We start from the raw sequence: 19,122 nt of genomic DNA, 5'->3' as shown, positions 1-19,122 counted from the left end.
TAGTACATTAGGTTTTGGAATGAGAACTACGTTGTATTCTATATAACGTAAGCTAGGTTATTCAGTTTTATCATCTAGTTTTTAGCAGACAGTTCTTAACACAATTAAACATTCATTAGTTAGATTATTTCCGTCAATAAAGCTACTCTTTTGCAATCGGTTTTGGATCCTTTTCTCTGCAACCTCGGTATTTCCTCTGTTCTTATTTCAGTTTCATTGCCTTTTTTATTATTCATAGATATAGAATTGCTAGTTAGTATCCAAAGCCAATTATCGTTTATCGCTATTTGTTATTTGATTACTTCAAACATGAATTCAATAGTTTATGTCGCTATGATTATTGTTGTTTTTATCAGTACCATGAGTAGCTAAATTATTCGTGCTAGGATGTAGGGGAATTATAGTATAGGCGGCGTTAGTATTAATTTGGCCTGAAATCGCGTGTCAGTCGATCGACTACCATACCTGGTCGATCGACTGACCACGTGAGGTTTACCTTCGTTTTAATTGTTTTAAATGTTGTATTTGACGAATCGAATGCATGCGACTAGTTGAATGCTTAACATATGACTGGCCCATTAGATCGAGAGATAAGGACAGTTGTTAGATCACCAATTAAAATGACTAAACTATGCTGAGATCGAAAGATAGGTAAAGTTTAGACCGTTAGTCACTTTTCAGGACGAAAGTCAATATTAGTGATATTAGGGACTCATAGCGAGATCGAAAGATGTTATCTGTTAAGAGTGGACCGAGAGGACCTCTTTATTTCCCGCCTCATGTGTTTGATTTAGACTTGTTTAGTATGTTGCCGCCGAAACTATAACGAACCGACCATCCTAGTACCCTTCTTTTATCTATTTTATTCACGCATTTAGTTTATTGTCTTTTATTACTCATAGCTATAGACTAAATCAACTCAACCCCCACATTCGTTACTTTAGACTAGAATTAGATAGCTATAAATTGCATTCGCCTCCTTGTGGTTCGACCCTGTTACCACTAGCCTAGGTTAGTTTTAATAGGAAATTATAAATCTTATTTTTGGTACTCACAACGACGGGTATCAAATTTTGGCGCCGTTGCCGGGGAGGCAATTGTTCTAATTTTTAGTTGTTTTATTTTAGTCTTTCTTAGTTTAAGGGACATCCGTTCCTTAAACTTTTCTTATATTCCTTTTGTAGTTTCTTCTTATGCGCAGGTCACAGGGTGGTGAACTATTACCGTTCGATCCTGAGATTGAGAAATCTTTGCGCGAGTTGAGACGATCACAAAGGGTATTACCGACAGAGGAAGAGCTGAGTACTCTGTCAAGCTTTTACAAGAACAAGTTGTTCGAGGAGGATCCACCTTCATCTCCTGTTTCTAATTCATCAGCTGAAACAGTCACTTCTCCAGAGTTCCTAGAGATGGCTGTAGAAGCAACTATAGCAAGTCATTCTGAGCCGACAGCTGCAAATCTATACAAGGGGTTTGAATTACCTGGAGCTGATAGGAAATTCGAACCGAAGCCTTCTTATATCAGTTTGGTTGAGAAAAACCAATTCGGGGGAGCTGCAACTGAAGATCGTATATGGCACTTGAACTTGACATCAATCGCATCACACTCTAGTCACTTCGAGACGTCACCTCATGTAAGTGACTATGGGCGAATACAATGCTAATCCGTGTTCACTTTAACGGGGTTCAATTGTCTCGACAACCCGTTTGGATGTAACAAAGTATAATAAAAGAGTTTTAAAGTAAAACTCGAACAACAAATGCGATTATCACATATGAATAGTCAATGCCTGATTACTATTTCATGTTCTATAATCTAATTTGATCTTGTATGTAGTTGATCATTTCAATTTAATTGAAATGACATGACTCATCATGTTTAGCCTATGAGAAGGCTTTGGTTAGTAGGTTTTATCAACTTCTTGTACCTTACTCAACCTCACTACATACTCATTTTCCTTTGTAATGTATACATTTGCATTACAAAACTTTCTGAGTACGTGACGAGATCCAATCAAGACACAGGCCTTGTAGCCTTAGAATAGCTCCCACTGTTTTCACAGTGTGCGGGACTCATCCTTCTTGCACATCCCATGATTGCAAGTGTCCTCTATTTCCGTTGTAAATATTTCTCATTGTTCTTTATTGCCTAGAACGATTCTAGAAAATCTATTTCTTAAATAACATAACCACAATGGTATCTTAACCATCCTTATGTGTTTTGATTATGGTTTTGTCGGAAACCATGCACAATCTCAATTATCAATTGTCACTTGTGTAACACCCTTACACAAAATTGCATCAAAAACACTTTGCATTATATCCTTAATGCTTTTGCAAGCACTTAAGAGTAATCTTTATGGCTTACTTGGTAACTTATTACTTAAATTCGATTTTGAAACAATTCATCATACTCAAAGTATATGAAGTGTTATACATCATTTCCTATTTAATTGATTCGGCAGTGGAAGTAAAAGGAATCAATCAAATTGTTCAATTTTTGATTGAACTAGTCATGAATCTTATCAACATAAGACTTTTTATTTGACGCTAATATCATGTGGATTTATTTTCATAAATCCGGATATTGAAGATGTATTATAATACTCCAAAAGTCTTAAATCATTCGCAATGATCAATATGTCATCTACATATAAGACTACTAAAATTTCCGTAACTCCCACTAAACTTCATGTATAAATACAACTTCTCGACTTATCGAGAAATGTCTTATCACATAATCAAAATGTTGATTTCAACTCATTGATGTCCTACTTAAGACCATCTCTTAAGTTTCACATTATCTTAGGATAGTAAGAATCTATAAAACTCATGACATGTATTGAATACATTCCTTCTAATTGAAGAAGTTGGTTTTAGATTCACTTGCTATATGTATATCATCATAATGAAACACAATCCCTAAGAAGATCCAAATAGACTTAAGCATTTCAACTAGTGCAAAACCCTTTGCAACCAATCAAGGTTTGAAATTTCTCTTTATTAGTGCAAAACCCTTTGTCACTAATCAAGCCTTTTATTTCGGATTTTCATGGCTCTAAGCCTTGTATTGAGTTGTGACTTAAACACTCTCATGTAAGTCATATGTTGTAATCAACTTGAATCAAACGATTTCTTTATAAGTTATAGCTCTTTGCTTTCTTAAAAGTAGCATGAATTCATCATCTTTAACAAGTGACGAATTTAACCTCCTAGGTTTTAAAGAAACAATATGTCTTACACAAAACGTCTCATGTATACAAAACGTTTCATGTAGCCAAGAAAGACTAGTTTCTTGCGACATAACATTCTTTGTGGCTCTTAAATAATTTCTCCCACTCCGTCTTCTAGAAATAAACTTGTATTTTAGAAAGACAGCTTCACGAGCTACAAACTCGTTGTACTCGTGATTATAGTAAGGGAAAATGAGCATTTGTTTCTTGTGAGAACTTACAAACATGGTACCCTACCATTTCATATCTCATATGATTCGTTTTAGTTTTAGTGGAAAAATGATTTAGACAAAATATAAAATCCCCAAAAGGATCAAGTAACTCAAAGTAACTTGATTGAAGTCCAAACCATATCGAATAGCATTTGAATTATTATCCAATCACACATTATCCCATAATGCATGCTAAGAGAGATTAATTTGTGATACTATATCACATTTTCTTTGGTTTATATCAAAGTCTTCACTTTGATAATCCATCACGACTAAATCGTGATTCTTTGAACACTTTGAACTTCTTCAAAGATTTCTCTATTTACCTTATTAAGTGAACATATTAGCGTCAACTTAAATCGTTGGTAAAAGAAAATGATCAACCTATTTTGGATCAATGATTTACAACCTCGATCTCCTTTTCAACCAAAAGGCACGAGACATCTTGCTTTGAATACAAGATACGCATATACCATTAACAATCTAATGGTTTCAAGAGTACTCGATAACTCTTTGCGTTAATCATTCCAGAATTTAAGGTTTAATCTTGGGTTACCAATTTGAGTCTTGCATCATCTTCATGATATATCATTCTAGTTTGGTTTAGAATATAATCACCTTGATAATGGGCTAGCCATACATCAAATCGTGGTGTATAGGGTCACAAAAGTGAAACCTCTTTTGTATCTTAACAAGTATATATTCTTATTTAGAGTTTATGTACTTAATAGTCATAATTAAGTACAATTATAAACCCAAAACTAGATTGATTACAAAATGACTCTATCTCTCGATATCATTGTTGCTAGTCGTCATATTCTAATCATTCTATGTATCGCATACAATGATGAAACCCTCCACTGGTTTCTAATATTGACGAAGTAGTTCTAGCAAGATTTATGTCAATCAAATACACATTTAAAGAAGAAGATCTCATTAGATGTCCCACAACTAACTTGTTGATTCTCCAATAATTTGGGGTAGTTTCCTTTCTAGTGTCCAACATTTAAGACAATGGAAACTTTATCGGTCGGGATTGATAGGTTTAGTATTGTCATTCTCAACAACTTTACCTTTAACATTACCTTGTATCAATTCCATTCTAATTTTACTTCTTGAACCTCGTCCTTTTTTTAACGGTTTAAGAGAATGCTCCCACTCATTTCAAAGAATCTTTACTTAGAGAAGCAAAGTTGAATCTTATGAAGATTACTCTTCAATTCAATCGTTTTAGTCTTAAAACTTTTATTGAAGTGGTTGCGTTATTTTGGTCAATTACGAATTCTTGACAAAACTAATTACCAAAACAATTTATCGCTTCAAGGTACTTAATTCAATTAAGTATATGAAAAACAATCCATTGTAAGTAGATGCGTTAGTCAAGAATCAAAAACCTGTTTGATAATGAATAACTTATATCTATACTCTTTACAAGAGATCCTTAGCAATGGTTCATTTGAGGTTTTAGAAGCAAAATTCAAATTTGTCTTAAGTTACGATGTTTTAATGGAGTTTTGAATAAAAAATCGAAATGATATCGTATATGATTGTGGTAAAGAAATAGAACAATATAATAACGGAATAGTGGAAAACTTAACATTTATCGTTTTATTAATACTTGTAAATAACAAGTAAATCATTTACATAGTGACCTCTACCCAACTATGATAAATGATTCCGAGATCCAAATTCATATTAACTTGGGCACGGGATAGCCGATGGAACTCTTATCAATATAACTCGGTGGACTAACTCTTTAATCGATTCTACTTTTAGAATTCTCGGTCGATAAAATTACTCTAATATTTATCTATAGCCCGGAAGACATGCGACTATGGTCACGAATACTTTCGTTGAGCTCAATCCAAATTTTGAATAAATGTGTCCATGATCCAAATCCACATCAACTTTGGCACGTGATAGCCGATGAAACCCTCATCAACACGAATTCGGTGGATAGACATTTATCACCCACTTCCCCTACGTAACAAGGTTTGTACCCCGGGATGGCCGAGTGCACTCCCTTATGAAATAAGTTTTCATGGTTTCTACTTTTTGGTAAGGCTATGTCTCAATTGTTTATTTTTAGCGAGAGGTCATGTCAATTTATTATCTATCACGTTTTAAGTGAACTAAAGCGGTGAACTACGATAATTCTAATTGACACGGTCGATAAACTCGATAAAACATAATGCATGTTAGTTATGGCGATTTAACGATGCATGCAACATAGAAATAAAATGCAAAGCATAAAATAAATCCTAGTATGACCTTCCTAAAATAGAAAATCTAATAAACTATTACATATTCGGAAACCAACTTCATTGGTCCCTTGATCTTCGGTTTTGGCACGCATCTCGAGGTAATACCGTCTTTATGTATCGCCTTCTTGAGTGACACCGTCTTCAAGGAACTCCGGAATAAATAAATTACATAATAAATTACATAATTTCCTATTATACATTTGTAATTAAAATAAAATTAATCTATTAAATTACAAAACGGTGATACGAGATCACAATAAATTACAACCGAATCGATATTCCCATACATTTCAGGTAATACCAATTAAAAACTAAGGCCATACTAAGTAAAAATTACATAATTCAAAAAATTACATAAAATAAAATTATGACAATCATAAATAAAATGCAGCATTATAATATGTATGAACATGCCCAATATTATGCTAAATCGCCTTTAAGGAGCCAATATCGTATATTAAACGGTTTTTACGGATTTGTGTGATTCAACCTTTTAAAATCACAATAAATTACATAAAATCATATTTATGCACACGTTAATTACCCTAACCAACTTAGGACTCAAAATTAGTCTCCACTAACTTATGAAAATAATTAACTTATATTTCTTAATATTGTTCATAAAAGGACTTAAAATTACAAAATAAAATGCCATAAACTTCAAATAAATCACAAAAATTTCAAATAAATTTGAAATTTGAAATTTAAACTTATGAACATTCTGGAAAAATATCATGACACTCATAATGTTCAAAAACTTAGGTTAAAAATTTCGAAAATTATCGGGAAAAACAATGTTGCGGTTTATCGGATTCAACAATTATAATCATAAAAACATGAGAAAAATTATATTCATCAACTTTTCAATTTTAGATCTGAAAAAGATAATAAAATGCAACATGTGACGTTTTTCCTTAGTCATGAAGTATGTTTTAGCAATTTTTCACTAATTAAGTCACAATTTATGCTATTTTTCATCAAAAATCCATAAATCATGCATGAAGACTTCATTATAGCCAATTATTTTACACACATCTTGTAAAATTGCATGTGACAACATACTAAATTTCTATGACCAGATTCGAAATATTTCTCATATTAACCTATTTTTCATTTAAATTCGATTTTTATCATGAAAAATCCATATTTCGAGCATAAAAATCACTGGAAAATTCGAAGTTTAGCTAATTTTCGTCCAAAAATGACATTTTTATCATAAAAATCACATTTTAATGCCAATATTATATAAAATGAACAATAAAATCCATAAATTAAACCAAAATATCCTAAATACATTTTAGGATCAGAAACTTTAACATGCAAAATTTATTTCGTGATATATCATAATAACACAAATTTACAAGTTTTATATGTTAATCGTATAACTCGGAAAAACTATAACCGATTTGCATGCAAACAACCAAAGGCTCTCTGATACCACTTGTTAGAAATCTATATCTCATTATTTAACATATTCATATATGTTTCAATTAATTTAGTCATAAAATTAATTACAAATCTTATGCATGCAAACTAAAATAGATAAGTGAAGAAATCGTTTTTCTCACCATATGATTTTCGGTCATATTGGGCACCAACAAGATCTCCTTCTTGTTAGTTCTTGAGCTTTCCATGAATATAAGGATGATCCGCCAAAAATCCCAAAGTAGAGATTCTCCTCTTGATTGCACCCAAGATTATCCCTTATCCCCACTAAATAATATTAGCTAGATATTAGTTTAGTAGTTTACCTTAAAATTGATTATTAACACTCATACATTACATTAATAATTTTAGTAATCTTTTATGAACAATTTGAATCAAAATTTCTCAAGTTTTAGAGAAAGATGAAAAAAAGAGAGAGTTTGCATGTCAATGAATAATAATAAGAGAAAAACTCTCAATAATGATTATAGTAAGAGGGTGGACGGTTTTGGGTAGTCCATATAGGGCATCTTACTTTTCCTTTTTGTCTTCACAAGAAAATAGATGTGTAAGATGTGTAAGACTAGTTGTAGGTAGGCATCATTATGTTATTTTATCAAATAAAATAAAACAACCAAAACCCACTAACACACCCTCCATTTTCGGTCCATATACATAAAATGGACTACCATTTTATTTTGTCAATTTGTCATTTGTCACACAAAATATCACATGTAGTATGATACATGTTATTAATTAATTTAATGCATATTTATCACATAAATATCATTTTATGAATTAATTAAGTTACATCCAATAAATTGACTAGTGATCCTTGATCACATAAATAAAATGGGTCATGTATTTATAATTCACAATATCTTGTAATTAAAATTAACCATTCATTCTTATCTCTATTGTTTCTCAAACAATAAACAATTTTAGTAACAAAACATTTTATTACTAAAATAAATCTTATTTAATCCCATTACAATAAGATATCAATATTCTCTCTCACAAATTGAAATGTTCAATTTTAAGGAATTGATTAACTTGTATCGTCATACAATCAATCAACTTTACGGATAAGGGCATCATCCTTTAGGTGTGACCTTAAGGGATCAATCCCGACCACCACCGTCCCCACGACATGAACGTCAAACTCTAGCAAGCCAATCGTTACCGATTAATGTTGATCAGTTGACTATATAATTGAATCATCCCTTACGTATTCTTTATATGAGATTTAATAATGATATTTAAATCATGTGATCGCACTATTGTTGAGGACACATTTCCCAACAGTGTCTTCGTCGATCTATCGGCCATTTGGAGTGTGATATTGGTGCATTTAAGCTCTCCCATCCCCAACCTTTTACTCATCGAGTACGGCATAACACTCACACTAGCCCCTAGATCACATAGGGCTTTGTTGATCGTCGTGTCGCCAATGGTACACGGTATTGAGAAGCTTCCCGGATCTTTGAGTTTTGGAGGTGAACTCCCTTGAAGGATTGCACTGCTCACCTTAGTGAAGGCGATAGTCTCAAGCTTCCGGATTGACTTCTTCTTTGTGAGGATGTCTTTCATGTATTTCGCATAGGCCAGCACGTGATTGATTAATTCCGTGAAAGGAATTGAGACTTCCAAATTCTTCACAATTTCCATAAATTTTCCAAGTTGGTCATCAAATTTGGGCTTGGCTTGACGGCTTGGAAAAGGAAGTCTAATCACAATGGGCTCCTTCTCCTTGACCTTGTCTTCATTTTTCTTTGAAATTTCTTCTTTTGATGGTTCTCCATCCTTGGAGTTTTGCAAAAATTCTTCTTTGTCACTAGCTTCCACAACTTCATCCTAAACTTGCTTCTTCGGTGCTTCATACCTTGTACCACTTCTCAAGTGAATGGCACTAACCGTTTCATGTCTTGGGGGATTACTTTGAGGTAGCAATTGCCCCTTTTGTCTTTGTGAGCTTGAAGATGCTAGTTGAGTCAATTGGGTTTCCAACATTTTGGTGTGAGCTAGGATGTTATTGATGGTGATTTCCTTTGCTTGACTATTCTTTTGCATTTGAGTGAAGAACTCTTGTTGATTCTTTTGCATTTGAAGTACCGCTTTTTGAACATCAAAACCTTGGTCATTTTGTTGATTGTATGAAGTTTGATTTTGGTAACCTTGGTTTAGGTTGTAAAAGGGTCTTTGATTTTGGTTTCTCATGGGAGGTGGGGTGTATGTTGTTTGAGGGTTTTGAACATTTTGGCTTTTGTATGAGAGATTTGGATGAAATTTGGTGTTTTCATTGTAATAGTTGGAATAAGGGGTACCACTCTTGTATGCTTGGAAAGCATTCACTTGTTCATTTGTTCCCCTACATTCACTTTGGTCATGTCCCAAAGTTCCACAATTCTCACATATCCCACTTGGGATTGATGAAGATGCCGTCATGGCATTAACATGATGCTTTGGTGATTTTGAGGCTTATTCAAGTTTAGCCATAGTTTTTTCAAACTTCAAGTTGATGGTATCAATGTGAGCACTAAGTTGAGCACCTAATTGAGTAACGGAGTCCACTTCATGCTTTCCTCCTCTAGTAGCCTTGCGAGGTCTACTATATTGTGAGTTATGGACCGCCATTTCCTCAATTTTGTTCCAAGTTTGATTGTCATCAACTTCGGTGAACATTCCATTTGATCCCATGTTGAGAATGTTCCTTGAATCTTCATAAAGACCGTTCCAAAATTGTTGTACCAAGAACCACTCGCTAAGTCCATGATGAGGACATGAGCGACAAATTCCTTTGAATCGCTCCCAAGCTTCATACAAAGATTCTTCATCCCTTTGCTTAAAGCCCGTAATTTGAGCTCTTAGCATGTTAGTCTTTTCCGGTGGATATAATTTTTTGTAGAAAGCTAGAGACAACTTCTTCCAAGAATCAATTCCGAGAGTAGCCTTATCAAGGCTTTTCAACCATTGTTTCGCGGTGCCAATTAGAGAAAAAGGAAATAAGACCCATCGAATTTGGTCTTGAGTTACACCGGTTTGAGACATCGCATCACAATAGTCGCAAAAAGCCTTCATATGAGAATGAGGGTCTTCACTAGGCATTCCCCCAAATTGGCTTCTTTCGACTAATTGGATAAATGCGGATTTTGCAATAAAATTTGCGGTTAGATGTTGTGGTGTGGGAGTACCATTGGGTAGGTTCTCCTCGGTGGGTACGGAATGTGATGAAAACTTAGGCATTGTGGGTTGATTTTGTGTTGGATTTTGTGTTGGGTTCTCCTCACCTTCTCTTGCAAAAGGGTTGATGAACTCAATAGTATTTGGTTGAATAACTACAACCTCACCAATACCTCTCAAAGTTCTCCTAGAAAGTCTTCTATTGGTTGTCAAAGTCCTTTCAATTTCGCGATCAAAAGGTAACAAGTCACCTTGTGACCTTCTAGACATGCAAAATATCAAACAACTCGAAAACAATTAGAACAAACCTTGAGGATTTTTACTTCCCCAAGGCAAAGAAAGACACAACTAATAACAATACAAGAAAATCTAAATCAAGTTAACACTGTCCCCAGCAACGGCGCCATTTTTGGTCGGGATTAAATCTTTCGGTAACTTGTCGTTAGGAGCACCTAGACCAAAACACAATTTCTAACTTCACAAACAACTCTACAATTAGTAAAGAGGCAAGTAAAGGTCGGATTCCAAGGGACGGGAATTGAGATGAGATTTCTATTGCAACTAGTGGTGTCTTAGGGGTGTCACAATTGGGGTTTGATGTAGAAGGTCACTAAACTAAATAGCAATGAAAGTAAACAAGCAAGATGAATTAAAAGGGTTGTAAACAATTGATAAAAAGCACTAGGGTGTCATGGGGTCATAGGGGATTTATGGGAATTGATCATACAAACATATTCTCAAGTTATAAGCAAGCAATTATTGTTGTGATGGATCGAGTTGGTTTATATCTTACAATCCTAGGAAAGTTTGGGTCCCGGAGCCGAATCGATTAGATTGTATAACACCTACAAGTCGACTTAGTCTTCCCTACTCAACAACATGCATGGTCTAATGAGACTCGAGTTGGTTTATGTCTTACAAGTCTCATTGAAAAGATAGGTGATGGGTAAAAAATGCAAGGATTCATAGGCTCACATTTCATCAAACATAACACGTGCATGAGTTGAGATCATAACAAGCAAGCAAATAAACTATGAAAGCATATTAATTTAAGCACACTAGTACAAAATTATTTAGGAAAAATTACAAATAACCACCATGTATTTACGTATTTTTACAAATAACCACCACGTATTTCTATTTTTACAAATAACCCCCAAGCTTTTATGTATACTCCCCAATCACCACCGTATATTTGACCCGAACTCGTTTTTTATATTTTCCGACTCATTAATCAACAATTTATCTGAAATACCTAAGTTACCCTTATCAACTTATACAATCCAAAATTAACAAAACATTTCTATTTCTATCTTTTTCTATTTCCTTGAAGACCCAAATCAATTAAAATTCATATGGAAACCTAAATCCCCCAAATCAATTGATTTATCTGAAAACCTTAAATCCCCCAAAATCCTCCCACATTTCACCAACACTCATCTCCATTCTCCACCATGCCGAATTCCAGTGCAGCAACAACCCGATTCCGCGCTCAATTAAGCAACCAACAACGGCATTACCGTCACAGCGTTTGTGTGGGAGAATGTCGTTGCTGCCGCGAACATTGCACACGAGCAGGTTCAAGAGACGACAGTTGTCTCAATGACCATTAACATGAGGCCTCGAACAAACCCGCCACTTCCTAGAGACTCAATGGGAAATTGCGTGTTTGACATTCAAACAAAGGCAACGAGACAAGGGATGGCGTTCCAAGAGCTTGTCTGGGAAATCCATGGCTCCGTTTCGGAAGCCAAATCCTTAGTTGAAAAGTTTCAAGGAGTAAATGGAGCAGAAATTATACGTGAATATCGAATGGTCGCAAAGCAAATTGATAAAGAATGTCATTCGAATGTGTATCGCGTTACTAGTTGGTGTAAGTTTGGATTGAATGACGCCGATTTCCGGTTTGGGAAACTGAATTTGATGATGCCAGTTGCTGGGAAAGCTCCAAAGACACTTAGGACTAATTGATTTAAGGGATTGTAAAGAAAATTTGGATCAATTGATTTAAGGGATTTAGGATTTCCATATGAATTAATTGATTTGGCTCTTCATGAGGAAATCAAGAAAGATAGAAATGTTATGTTAATTTGGGATTGTATAAGTTAATAAGGGTAATATGGGTATTTCAAATAGCTTGTTAATTAACTAGTCGGAAAATATAAAAAATGAGTCTCGGGTCATATATACGGTGGTAATTGGGGAGTATACGTGAAAATATGGGGGTTATTTGTAAAAATAGAAATACATGGTGGTTATTTGTAAAAACACGTAAATACGTGGTGGTTATTTGTAATTTTTCCAAATATTTATTTGCGGCTCCAAAAAAGGGGCCTTTTGCGGCGTTTTTGATGTAGCAGCAAATAAGGGGGCCGCAAATAGCAATGTTATTTGCGGCGCTTAAAAAACGCCGCAAATAAATGCCTATTTGCGGCGTTTTTTTTTAAAACGCAGCAAATAAATCTCTTATTTGCGGCATTTTTTTAAAAAAACGCCGCAAATAGTAAAAAAAAATAATTTTTTTTTTTTTTAACAAAATCTAATAAAATCAAATAATTTTAATTTAACTCTTAGATATATTCTTCCATAACACAATCTTAAATGATTTTAGTAAGTATTCTAAATTCATACATCAAATAGAACTAAAACACATACATGATTCAAAAATAGTACAAATGCAATATAAAACTTAAAGAATTTAACTAAATACTCTAGACGCCTAGCAACAACACCATCTCACCACCACTTGAGCTTCGCAGTCGCAACATTTGCTACGTTAGAGCCATCTCGCTTTTGTTTAAGATGTGAAGAAGTCGATGCACTAAAGGATATATCCATCCGTCGACATATCGACCGCTTTTCTTGGATGTTCACCTGTCATTAATGCAACAGAATACATTACCTTAATCGCCTTCAATGAGTACCTTGGGCGAATAAGTCAAAAACAAATGAAAACTAAATATATAGATACACAAGACCCAGAGCATCACAAATTTCACAAGTCTAATAGAATCCAATGTGGTTGCTAAGTCTTTGATTAGTTATTATCGAGAAAATAATTTTTGATTAATTCATGGAATAGTAACTCGTAGGATGTCAGACCGTTCGAATTTGATGTTAAATAGTTGCAAATGGTAATGTAGTATGTTGAGGGTGTATTGAATCTTCAATTTCAGGGGAACTTGGCTTGGACTAGAGATAGTATTGAATATCAGAAATCATACTTTATAGGCACTTCAAGTATATCTAGAAAATTTACTTTGATCAGGCTAGCAAAGAGAGTACTTTTCCTTCCTAACAAGCTTGCAACCTTCAACACTTTTTAGCAGAGGCACATACCGAACAATCAACCTTTCATTTTCCAATGAGACCTGTGAAAATATGCTCACTTAAAATTTACAGTTGACTTTAAACAAAATACTTAGTAGTACCAATTACCATGTTCATTAACTTTGAGCTACAGCTAAAACAAACTTATATGACCAAAAACAAGGTCCACAAGACAAGTAATTAGTATCCACAGGATTAAATTTGAAGCAAATATGGTGTCAAGCTTAGCCAAAAGATCACGACCAAATTAATCTAATACAAAAATGACTAAACTTGGAACCTGATATGGCAGTATGATAGCAAATAGCACGGCTAAAATGTCCCATATTCTAATGACATGGGTTGAACCCATGTCAAATAACAAGACTGTCAAACAAGGCTAAATGGTCTACTTAAAGAGCTATCGACTGAAATTTAATGTAGTGGAAAACCCAATTGAGGTGAAGTTAGATCGAGTTCCTAAAAAGTACTTGTCCTACCTTTGATGTCTGTGTTCTTTCTCTGCCACAATTGAGTTCCTGAAAAATGTCCATCATAAGTTCAGAATGTAGAAAAAAGCAAGGCATATTATGAGATTACAATTAATCCAAACAATTTATCAGTAAGTTCAAAATCTAACCCTAAACTAGTTGACAGATGCAATAGCTAAGCTAACATTGAAGCATTAATTACCATGTAATCATGTGATTTAAGTGACAAGGAGATTAGGGGTCAGGATGGGTTATTGGACAGGAATATTGCCATTCCATGTTCAGGACTCACTAATGAAGACGTTCTAATACTCAGTTGCAAAAGTGTCCTAACAAAACCTATCTAAGAAACACCATACTAATATCGATCATACAAAATTAATTTAGACAACTAACTAAGCAGCGGTATGGGGAAGATCGTTACCAAAACATCTTTTTAATAATCTGATTAGTATTAGTTAGCTTCATATAAGTAATACGAAGTATGCTAGTTCAATTAGGCCAACTTACATAAACTTACATGTTGAAATGGAAACCATTACCTTATTTTCAACAAGCTAAGCTATCTTCTCAACTAGCGTCACCTTCTTTGTTTGTCAGTTAAGGAATCTGTTTCAATTCAGAAAGACGCAAAACATCCCTGAATCATGCATTGACAAAATCATAAACAAGCAATAGAACAAGCTAATTATCAATATGCATATCAATGCTACAATGACACTCCAACAAACAATCTCAAATGTCAGTCCCTCGAATGTCCAAATTGCAAGAATGATGTCTTTAGAAATCCATATCCTACACACTATTTGGTCAAATTTCATATTCTTAATATCACTGAACAATTCATAGATGACCCGTTGTTACTCAAACCTTTATATCTCGAGTTATAGTCCACAACTTCGGTTGATTCTTGATTCAAATTAGGCCTCAAAGAGACTGCTAGTGCTCGACAATATAAAAGAATGCTGAACTAATCACACCAGTGAGATTGACATCCTTTATGATGGGTTTCGATGGAGAAAATACGGATAGAAAGTAGTCAAGGGTAACCTCAATCCCAGGTGAGCATGCAATTTAATCTCCTGTAGCTGTAATTTATTTTTTTCTGCTTACGATTTGTTCCTTAACATTCAGAAACTATCAGTTTTTATGATATGATATTTGAATACTTTCTCACTTGAGAGATCTAAAATATAACATGTCAATACCCAAGTGTTTCTAAGGCTCCAGTAGATTGTGAGTTAAACTTGCTAAAATTCTAGTCTGTTCATAAAGATCACCAAGCACCACGTCAAGCTCAAATAAAGTGGGATTATTCTAACAATGTAATAGGCTAAAACAAGTGAATCATCTCTTAATAAAGATTATAGAAGTTGGAAACAGTAAAACAATTAAAATGAAATGCCATCTAAATAAGCATTCTTATCCTCCCATGACTCAAATAAACAAAGCACGCTAGGTGAACACCCATTTCAAAGTAATTCAAACAGTCCTAAATAGTCTATTTGTTAGGAAAAGAACAAATTATAACTACTTCAATGCATCTGGTACCTATGTTTCAACTGTCCTAAATATCAAATGATGTGGCATAGTTACACACTTACACCTCCGTTTGGTGTTGGTTATGAGACTTAATAGTCTAATAATTATAATTTACAAACCAATGCCATAAAATCTTCAAAGTTCACAAATAAATGAACAGCTACAACTTCAATCGGTAAAATTAGGATGCTAATGATGTTATTTTTGTCATGAAATGATAATTAAGCATAACTAAAGCCAAATACAACAACAATTATGCTATAAGCATATAATTTATCATTTCATATCTAAAGTAACATTACTAAGATACTAATTTTGAATCACCCAGAAACCCTAAAAGCTAAATTAAATCATTCAAGAGAATAATTTTACCTATTAGTTAAGGAGAGAGTGAAAGAAAGGCACCGCCTGTGGTGAGGGAGATATGGTGACATCCGGCGCGGTGGGGAAATGTCGAGCCGACGAGATTTGACGCATTTTGTGAGGGCGTGCATGCGGGTGAAGACTGGTGTTTGGAAAGTTTCCACTGGTGGGCGAGTCTCAGGATGTAGGTGGGGCTCCGGGCCTCCGGCTAAGTCGTCTGTCGGTGTACAAACCTGAGGAGAAAAGTCGCGAAAATGCGGTAGTTAACAGTACGGTGACATATCGTGGAGGGCGAAGGACGGTGGTTCGTAACGGCGACCGCCTTGGTCGACGCGGTAGATTGAGAGGTGTGAGACTGTGAGGGATGAGGGATGAGGGATGAGGGAGAAAGTGAGAAATAATGAAACAAAATTAGGGATTTGGACTTCTTGTCTTTAACAGGGATGAATGAGTGAGGAAGTGTTACTTGCTATCCAGTATCTTATTGCTGCGTTTGGGGATAAAACGCCTCATATTGTTCTATTTGCGGCATTTTTTCCAGTAAACGCATCAAATAACCATGTGTTTTAAAAATAAATAAATTAATTCAATTTTTATTTGCTGCTTTTTGGCAAAAACGCCGCAAATGAAGAGCCGCAAATTAATGTTTTTCTACTAGTGGCATGAATCATTACCCATTAACCCTAGCTAAGTGACTACTCACTCATTATCATGTTGAACATGCTAGCAAGGTTGTCAATCATACCAACAAAGTGAAACATGATGAATAAATGAAAGTGATTAACAATAATTAAAAAGGGATTAAGAGAATTATACCTACTAATGATTCCAATAATAAAGCAAAGAATAAAAGAAGTACTTGATGCTTGATTGAGAGATTGTCAATCTCCCAATAATAACCCAAATAATCTTCAATTACCCAAAATAAAGGATGAACAAGAGAGAGATTAAGGAAATAAAACTTGTATTAAAACTTGATTAATTTTTGATTACAAGATTAAAGAGAGATTTGATTGATATTAACTACACTAAAGATTGCTAAGAAGAACATACTCTTGTCATTAGACAAATGGGGTATTTATAGTTGGGATTAGGTGGATGCATTAGGGTTAACTTGAAGGAAAAGTAGATCTATATACTCAACATATTCATATATGTTTTATGTTAATTTAATCATAAAATTAATTGGTGATCTTATGCATGCAAACTATAAACAATTTAAAGAAGAAATATCTATCTTACATTGATATTTCGGTTTATTTGGGCACAAGAGAGATCTCCTTCTCTCTTGTTCTTGTGCTTTCCTCAATGGATGAACTAGGATCCAAGTATAGGATCCCTTCCAAAGTATAATACCCAAGGTAGACTCTTAATCAAATTAATATTATGTATACTAGAACAATATTAATTTAGTGAAAAAATTGACCCAAAAATATTATGAAACTTTCTATTATTTCGGTTAGAGAGAAGGAAGAGTTTTTATCTTTCTAAAACTCAAATTTTAGATGAATAATGAATGAAATGTAAAATGTTTTTGGTAGTGTATATTAGGTAAAATGAGGAGAAAAACCCATTGATTTCTCCTCTCAAAAACCGGGTGGAATGAGGAAGGGAAAAGGGCCAATGCATGAACAAAGTGTTCTTCAGAATGAGCACTAGGTTTGCATGACTAGTACTTAGGTAAATCATTATGCTTACCACTAACATAATTAACCTAATATTTTCCTAATCCTCCCATTATTTTCGGTTTACATGTAAAATGGAATCCATTTTATTTTTGTCAATATGTCACATGTCATATGTCACATAAAATTGTTATGTATTTTTAACATATTAAAAATCAACGTATTAATATAAATACGTCATATACAAAAATCGACTTAGCAATTCATAATTACTTGTACCAAAATATTTTACCAATTTATAAATCACAATAACTTGTATTTATAATAATTCATTCAATTTCAATTGTTTCCTTAAACAATAATTTCATCTGAGTAATGAAACAATTCGATTACTTAGACCGTATCTCATTTAATCAAATTTCAATGAGACACGTAAATATTACTTCCAAAATCGTCCGTCAATTTTAAATAATTTAATTGACTCGTAACGTTATACGATCAATTTATTTATCAATTAAGAGTGTTGCCCTTTAGGTATGACCTAGGGGATCAACTGATCACCACCGTCGCACGACAGTAATGTCAAACTCTAGTCAGCCAATCATTACAGATATATGTGGACCAGTTGACAGTAAATTATTACTTCCCAATTGTATTCTTTAAAATGAGACTTAAACATGTGATCATCATGATCAACAGTTGTGATCGCATTATTGTCGGAGGACACATATTCCAACAATCTCCCACTTGTCCTCGACATGTGTGCGTCACCAATTCTCTTGTCCTATTACTATCTCCCACTCAATGCAAGGTGTCTTTCAGGTCGTACTTGCAAGTGATCATATCGAGAGTGGTTTCCTCGATCTGGAGAATAACTGATTGACCGGATTCATCCACCATGGATACATTCCGAGCGTGGCCACGCATTTCCAGTTCATTACTCCTCGAGTGGCCATGAGATATTGTTATAACCCTGACTAGGGGTGGACAATTCCTATCGCACTCATTCCCTTCGACTAGCCACAGCCATCATAACCCAAAATATGCCCATTTGACCCCATTTACGAAGGTCGTAGTAACACAAATCAAAGTTAATCTGAAAGTGTGCCATCTTAGACGAATAGTCTTTAGTCAAAAGAATCGACTCATTTGAATACTATAGCAGCTCTCGCAATGACCAGGCTATATAAATTTGCCAGAACTCTATAAGCGGTCATAAGGCCCGACAAAATGTTCCTAACAGTCCGCCTATGTGATCGACTAGTCATTCTCATATGACTCTATGGCACTTGAACTTGCCATCAATCGCATCACACTCTAGTCACTTCGAGATGTCACCTCATGTAAGTAACTATGAGCAAATACAAAGCTAATCCATGCTCACTTAAACGGGGTTCAATTGTCTCTACAACCCGTTGGATGTAACAAAGTATAAGGTGAGTTAATGATAACTCAAATGACAAATGTCGACATCACAC

At 34.3% G+C, this 19,122-nt stretch overlaps 1 protein-coding gene, 1 long non-coding RNA gene and 1 other non-coding gene across 3 annotated transcripts; 2 read left to right on the top strand and 1 right to left on the bottom strand.

Annotated features, from left to right (window-relative positions):
* Positions 1-9,898: 9,898 nt before the first annotated feature.
* LOC141645656 (small nucleolar RNA R71) lies at positions 9,899-10,005 on the top strand. The gene has a single exon (XR_012545134.1). It is a non-coding gene; the product is annotated as a small nucleolar RNA R71 (small nucleolar RNA).
* Positions 10,006-11,928: 1,923 nt separating this feature from the next.
* Positions 11,929-12,285, top strand: LOC141634736 (epi-neemfruitin B 7-O-acetyltransferse L7AT-like). Its single transcript, XM_074446682.1, has one exon. It carries the CDS (start codon positions 11,929-11,931, stop codon positions 12,283-12,285), a length of 357 nt encoding a protein of 118 aa, XP_074302783.1.
* A 1,418-nt stretch (positions 12,286-13,703) lies between these two features.
* LOC141628522 (uncharacterized) lies at positions 13,704-16,484 on the bottom strand. Its single transcript, XR_012537145.1, has 3 exons — positions 16,029-16,484; positions 14,657-14,754; positions 13,704-14,162 (listed from the first exon to the last, which is right to left on the bottom strand). It is a non-coding gene; the product is annotated as an uncharacterized LOC141628522 (long non-coding RNA).
* Positions 16,485-19,122: the final 2,638 nt, after the last annotated feature.

Source organism: Silene latifolia, chromosome 2 (genome assembly GCF_048544455.1).
Source record: "Silene latifolia isolate original U9 population chromosome 2, ASM4854445v1, whole genome shotgun sequence".
In the NCBI taxonomy this organism is placed as follows: Eukaryota; Viridiplantae; Streptophyta; class Magnoliopsida; order Caryophyllales; family Caryophyllaceae; genus Silene; species Silene latifolia.
This window is presented reverse-complemented; position numbering and strand designations above follow the sequence as displayed.